The following is a 7,016-nucleotide window of genomic DNA, read 5'->3' as shown; positions in this document are numbered from 1 at the left end:
AGAATCGGTCACGAGACGTCCAATGCCGAAACGAGGGAAAATGGCGAGGTGCGTCGCTTGCGCGACTCGGGACGTTGACTGTAGCCTGGGCACACCGTGTTTCAATTGTGCGACAGAGGGCGAAGAATGTACTCGGCGTAAGTCCCCTGTTAGCGGTATTGGGTCATGAACATCAAACACCAGCCGATACTTCCCACATTGACGCAGGCGGTTGCATTGACTTCGCTGACATTCTGCTCCAAGGTTTCGGCATTCGTACGAACGAGAATGCTTCTGCTTCTGCGCGATCCAGGTCCACCTCACCACAGGAAATGTTTCCTAGTCCCGAACAACCGAGCTTTCCGATGAGGGTACTATGGTCACCGCCGGCCAACCCCTCCTGCGGACAACCGCAGTCAAGAATCCACAGCGTTCTCTTTCAGAACTATTTGCGCCGTTTTGAGGGCCCATTGAAATGGTGGATTGCGAGGCTGAGTTCTGGGCCCACCGATGGCCTGGACGCGGAAGTTGAAGAAGACAAGTCGTCGCCTTCTCTGATTGACATGGCCCAGCAGCTCGACGCCGATTTGATGTCCTGGCATCAAGAGAGTGCCTGGAGCGTGTTGAAAACGGCAATTGCGGCGTTCGGGAGTCAGGGGATTGATCCAAGGTCCGCTAGGTGGGAGCCGAGATACGGATTCGATAATGGCTGTCGGCCAGAATTCTGGGTCAGAGCCAAAGCAGCTATCGATAACAGCCCCGACATCCTTTCCTTTCAGGTCATCCTGGCGAACTTCATACTTGGGATGATCCATCGTCCGTCTTCAGGGCACGATGAGAGTTTCGCCAGTGAGGCGCCGTCGGGAATAGCATTTCCACGTCAAGATAGTCGGCAAGTTGGCAACAGATTCATTCGGCGGGGTATCTCCGATCTCTACCAGTTGATCCGACAATGCAGAGATAGCTCAGCTGCTGGGTTTATCAGCACCAACGCAGGTCAGCAATATCTGAGATCATTCTTCAGTCTCGGTCTGGTGCTGGACACGATCTCAGCCGCAGTTGACGGTCGTCCAGTCCTCATCCACGACGAAGACTGTGCAATCATTCTGGGTGAGAAGTCTGCGGAAGCAAACGTTGAACAGAATTCTGGGCTATGGCAGCTCTCCAACATGCAAATGAAGGAGGTCAAAGTGATCAAAACACCAGATGGGAGACAGACGATAGATTGCCATTCCCGGTTGGGTGCTGAAGGCGCTCCAATCACCACATTGCTCTTCCGCAAAGTTGCGCAGCTTCAAGCTCTGCTCTTCCGACGACGACCAGAATCCGAGCTTGAGACATGTATCCTCGAGGCTGTGGACGTGTACAACCACGGGAACAAGCGATACGGGGGCCTCTCCTCCGATCCGCTCAGCATCTGCGATTCCTCGTACACAATAAATCTGGGGATTCGATGGAACCTGGCCTGTCTCCTTCTGGCTGACGTGACAGAACGGATTGAGCTTGTGATGAAGCCATTGACATTGTCGGAAAAGCTCCGCGCGACTCTCTGGAACATGAGAATGAAAGCGGTCTGCATCATCTCGGGGCTTGCAAGACTATCGACATCGGCATCCGAAGGGGAGCCATCAACAATGCTTATCGGCGAGAAGATCGCCAGCGCCTTTCTGGATGACCCCTGGACCCAGGTCCTCGTCCGCGCTATGCTGCAGGCCTCGAAGGTTTCCGAGGTTTGGCGGAAAGACGGCGATGCCATCAGAACTCCACAAACAACAGATACGCTCTCGCCAAGCGAGCTCAGTTGTCTGGATTGCGTCAAGCGGCTTGGGTCATAGCGGCTGGACGAACGATAGCATGGCACACATGGCTTGCGACATACATCTGGATCGCTGCCAGCCATGCATGAACCCGTCCCGAACCAGAGTCTATGCGCTTTCGAGGTGTTCTTTGTGCAACTCAAGCTTTCTCTTTCCCAGATGCTTTCCACAACATGGCGGCGCAGAGCAAGCACGCCTATCGGCTGGAAGAAAATTGCTGGCCGCCATGACCATTGTATTTGTACTCTTGAAGGCTGCGCCGCCGTATGGCCGCACCTCCGCACCCGATTTTTGGCCCTCATTTATACCATGTATTAAAGAAAGGAGGTATCATGCTGTTCTGGAGCAAATGGGATCGATTGATAAACGACAGGACGGGCGGTGTTTTCTTTGTGTATTCGATCTCTGTATTCGACTGGCGGCCGTGGCAGGTAGAGGATCGGGAAGCAGACGTCCATGGGTTTCGCTGGTTTGGTCGTCTCGCCTCGCCTCGCTCGATTTTCGATGCTGTATGTAACATTGCAGAATTTGTGATCCTGTCAGCAATCTTGCGCCTCATGCCGCTGTTCCAGGAAGTTAGCGTCGGCATGGGCAAAAGACTCATCATGAACCGTTACCACTTACCACTTTCACTTGTGACCGTGTTGTGGGAGCCAGGTATCAGCAGCGTTCCGCTCAGTCTAGCTGCTGCCCCGGTCATTCTAGGGTCATCGGAGGGATTGGGGCACCAGTGGTAGGCGTGTCGAAAGGCATCCTTCACGGTGCTACCACAAGAGTTATCTGTGACCGCTTGGGAATAGCAATTGCCAAGGTCGATACTGAAGATTTGTAGAAGATGCCATCACGCGCCGCGCAGAAACCAATTATGCAAATCGACTTGCGTGACGCCTTGAGGAATATCCCAATATACCACGCCGTCGGCTTGCGAGACACGAAACGCGGTTTGATGACCATGATGTGCTTCCGCTCGCAAAGGGAAGGTAAGACGATAATGCCAAGATGTGGCAAATTCACGGTCAGCTCACCCCTCTTCGGGACGAGAGTGACGCCGCCCTGTGCTCACCGGTTCGCGCGAGCTGGGGGAGTGCGCACCCGTGACTCACCCTCCGTGGGGGCAAAAGGTCGTATCGTCGGGCGTGGATGGTGCAACGCCGGTCGGGCCGGCGTTCTTTTCACCACGATGATTGGCGTCAGGAACGAAAGTAGGTCTCGACAGGAGGCTCGTGAGGAGGACCGAATCATTGTCTAGGCGGCCGCAAAAAGCAGCGTCGCTACCGCTCCGTTTTCGACCTTAGTGTCCCCGCTTGACCTGAGCTGGAAAGGCGGCTTCTTACGCCATTGACCGCCTACCACTTTCGGGTTAGGGAGCGTAAATTCTGCCGCTTCTGAGGGTATGTAGATGGGATGCCGACCCTCGCTGCTTTTCCTCCCACCTACGACAAGATAAGTCCCTCCACGACGACGATCTCTCTGCCCTCTGCTGGCTTTGCCCCGAGAGCCAACTCGAGCCGACCCTAGCGCCACCCGTTATGCTGCGAGGCACGAGTTCCTCCCTTGACGTCCCTTTTCGAGCGAAATCAAGAGGCCTGCTCGATCCCCTGTCGCTGTCGTGGATCGTGCGCCCTCCCACTACCCTCTCGATTCTCCTCCCCGGCATCAGTGAAGCCGACGTCCTCTTTCATATCGTCGCCGCCATGCACGAACCACGAGCTCCTTTCCCCGATCGGCCACGTGCGATCTCGCCATGCACCCAAGTGACGATGGCTCTACATCCTCTCCCCCCATATCAGCCTCTTGTCGACGACCGGCCACCGGCTGCACGAGGTCACTGTCTATATTGATGCAGCTAAGCGAGTCAGTCCCACGGTACCAATTGTCGATCGTACCCTCTTAGCCAACTTGTTGAGCTCAAACTCAGGGATTCTCGCCCTGCATGCACACTGCAGGACCACGCTTGGCCTGTCGAGACACACGATCCCTTGGATTCTTCGATGTGAGCCAATGAAAGAGATATCTCCTGAGATGGCCTTCATATGGGTGAGACAATGGGAGAGCTGAGACGCGCAAACAATCCTCCACGCATCGCCACCAGGCTGAGCCCTGATCCCCTCCAAACTCGATGCCTAGCTTGCGAGGGCTATTGGCAATGAACTGATGGGGCTAAACTTGGATTCTGCCTCGCCCGAGGCTAACGTGTCAGGCGAAGCTGCATTCGGATGCAGGAAAAAGAGAGCAATCGAGAAGGAGGGGTCGGGGTGGGGCGTGCAGCAGGCACGAACAGCGACGGACGCCTGCGAGCGTTGCCCTTTCGGACCCCTCAATCCTTCGGCCTGTCCAGGCTCCCACCGTAGAAGCAGCTGGCACTGCCTGGTGTATCTCAATGGAAATACCAGCTGCAACTTTGGGCCGTTCTGCCCCCCGAAACGAGCGAGTGGGAAAGCTTTCAAGATCAGGAGCTGCGATGGCATGTACGAACTGTCGTTCAAGTTCCTCGGTGGTGGTTACCTGAAGCTGAGAGTCAACCGAGAAATGGTGTTCATAAATCCATACAGCGCGAGCTTTCCAGCTCCTCCCGCGGCTGCTCCGGAAGTGTTCGAGTTCGTTGGCATCAGGCGCGATCGCGAGAAGGAGAAAGCGGAACGGCAGGAGAGAATGACAAGTCCACGCCGCTCGCCATCGCCCCGCGAGAGCTGGTTTGAGATCAACCATCCTATGGGATCTTGAAGCATCCAATAAGCCCAACTAAGCGGGAGGATGTCTTTCTGGCGAAGACATCATGGCCGGCGTGCTAGACCTTGACGGTATGTGCAATCCCGTCTGTGGAAAAGAAAGCTGACCTATTGGGAGACAACTATAGGATTGACTTGGACGGTATCGAGGTAGATTAGTTATGGTATCGATTCTCGTGGAACCAAGGGTCTTGGAGTAAACAGTTATGACGTAGATTATATTAGAATAACTAGACGTAGGGTCGATTAATGTAGGAAAAGACACTGGAATAAATTTCTACAGAATAACATTGTGTACATTCAGTGGTCGTAACCTTGATTGCACGAGAAGAAAATGTCATACAGTGAGGCCCAGCTCAGTCCAGGCAAAAGCCACTGTGGCTTGGCTAGCCTGGCCGCAACGAACGAGTTCAAACCAACACGCTTCGGAAGAGGCACAAAAACGTCCACTCCTACTTCCCGCCTTTCACGCTTGACGAGCCTGGCAGAACTAAAGGATACCGCTATCGTCATATCGATCTCTGTCTTACTTCTCAACCCGTCCAACCTCGGACAGCCGGGGATCGCCTTGTGCGTCCAGACACAAAGAAATCCCACAATCGTCTATAGTATCATTTTATCGGTAAGAAGCGAGCAAGATACTCGAAAGAGAAATGGTCGTGGTCTGTTAATGTGGTGATTAACCAATATTATTCGTAAGGATGGTCAATATCAAATACGTGAATGTTTAGGCACCATGAAGGCACCTTGCGAGCTGAGTATCAACGCCCCAGGATTGAACCGATAAGGGTAGATCTTGCACATCTTGTCGAAGATCTCCTTCTCATTCTTGGGGTCAGACGCGAGAACCTCACCAAAGTCTTGGATATACTTTCTTGTCGACTCGATGTGCCAAACACCGTCGATTTCCTCCGCACGCTTATGGCCTGGCACAACGTAGGAGGGATTCAATGCCTCAACCCTGTCGATGGCTCGCAGCCATTCCTCCCGCTTTGCCTTTGTATTCGCCTCCATCAACATCTGATGGACCTGCCCGTAGATGACATCCCCGCACACGGCGAGTTTCAGCTGCGGAACCCAGAGAACTGTCGAGTCATGTGTATCGCTGTGGCCGCATTCCACGACCTGGAAATGCCATGTGTCGCCGAGCTTAAATTTGAGGTTCCATTCATCAGGAATTGGGGTCGCAAGTTTGAATGGCTTGGGGATATCGTTGGGAAAACGCGACTCCCATATCTCCTTGAAGTATTTTTCCTCGATTTGTTGCTCCATATGCTTGACTGTACCCAGTGTAGCAAGGGGAACGGCCTCCGGGAAGCGCTGCAGGATGATGGGAATCCCGAACCAATGATCGCCATGACCATGGGTCACATAAATGTACCGCAGCTGTCTCTTCGGCGCGATGTCTTGGATCCAATCAAGCAAAGCATTGGTCTGCTGAACGGTGATCGGCGTGTCGACCAGAACCATCTCAGTCTCTGAGTAGATCAGAGTACAAGATATCGGAGACCATACCGCCCCGGGGAACCCAGGGATTGGAATTGGCGGAGCCACGTAGACTGCAGACCTCAAGGTAGACATTATGGAAATTGGGATTTCGTACTATTTTGCGGTAGAATCTCTGAGAAATTATCAGAGATGGCTGTGACACAGATAGATATCTTGTAGGGGACGAAGTGGGCAAATATGAGTGCTTTTAATCTGTCAAGGGAAACCCCGTAATATGACAGCAATGCTCCCCCCCCTTCCCTCCCCAGAATCCTCTCTTGACTAGATGCGCCGCTTATTCGTTCACCTAGAATTAATTTACCCGATGATTCGATTTCGCTAAACGGAGGGTTATTCCTCGGCAGAGAGCATGGAGAATTGGCAGTCGGAGCTTGTTAGTCACCAGGACCGAAGGCCGCAACAAGCCAGGAGTCGGACAAATGACGCCCCATGGGCTGTCCATATCCGATGGCAGGTCACTGTCTAGGTCGTGTTTTGCACAGGTTTATTGACTACGTTCCTCGGTCAAAGTGATGGGCCCGGAATGATGACACACATTGGCCGGGCTTCTTTTCGTATTATTTCACAGCGAACAACAAGGTTTTCTGCTTGTGGGGTTAAGCTCCTTTGACTCTGTAGTGTAGTTGATGGTGGAGAAGAGGACAGGAAGAAGAGACCGAAGCAAAGTACAGAGAAATAGTTACAGCTAATGAGTCGCACAATGGAAACACGTCAGTTGATCTTTCACTTGACACATTTGATACATTTCTCTGTAAGACTTCGTACGAATAATTTACGAGCCCAATGTCACCAGCCTAGAATTTTATGATTTTTTCATAATATCCCTCACGGTCCGAGATTAATCATGCACTCCGCAAAAGATGATTGCGCACAGAAAGTATGTAGATCACTTTATTCGACAGAAGTTAGACAAGAACTACCCTTCCGCCTAGACATGTGTGCCCGAGGGATCGTACCATCCTTTCTGTCCCTTTCACCAGAG

At 52.8% G+C, this 7,016-nt stretch overlaps 3 protein-coding genes across 3 annotated transcripts; 2 read left to right on the top strand and 1 right to left on the bottom strand.

Annotated features, from left to right (window-relative positions):
• Positions 1 to 311: 311 nt before the first annotated feature.
• AYO21_12120 (hypothetical protein) lies at positions 312 to 1,814 on the top strand (the record flags this gene model as incomplete). Its single annotated transcript, XM_022661951.1, has 1 exon — positions 312 to 1,814. One exon carries the CDS (start codon positions 312 to 314, stop codon positions 1,812 to 1,814), a length of 1,503 nt encoding a protein of 500 aa, XP_022505742.1.
• Positions 1,815 to 3,818: 2,004 nt separating this feature from the next.
• Positions 3,819 to 4,520, top strand: AYO21_12119 (hypothetical protein; the record flags this gene model as incomplete). The annotated part of the gene is made up of 2 exons (XM_022661950.1): positions 3,819 to 3,833; positions 3,924 to 4,520. 2 exons carry the CDS (start codon positions 3,819 to 3,821, stop codon positions 4,518 to 4,520), a joined length of 612 nt encoding a protein of 203 aa, XP_022505741.1.
• Positions 4,521 to 5,236: 716 nt separating this feature from the next.
• AYO21_12118 (hypothetical protein) lies at positions 5,237 to 6,106 on the bottom strand (the record flags this gene model as incomplete). The annotated part of the gene is made up of 1 exon (XM_022661949.1): positions 5,237 to 6,106. One exon carries the CDS (start codon positions 6,104 to 6,106, stop codon positions 5,237 to 5,239), a length of 870 nt encoding a protein of 289 aa, XP_022505740.1.
• Between the last annotated feature and the right edge of the window lie 910 nt (positions 6,107 to 7,016).

The sequence above is a fragment of the Fonsecaea monophora genome (genome assembly GCF_001642475.1).
Source record: "Fonsecaea monophora strain CBS 269.37 chromosome Unknown Scaff233, whole genome shotgun sequence".
Taxonomy (NCBI): Eukaryota; Fungi; Ascomycota; class Eurotiomycetes; order Chaetothyriales; family Herpotrichiellaceae; genus Fonsecaea; species Fonsecaea monophora.
The sequence above is the reverse complement of the archived record's forward strand: the minus strand, read 5'-3'. Positions and strand labels throughout refer to the sequence as shown.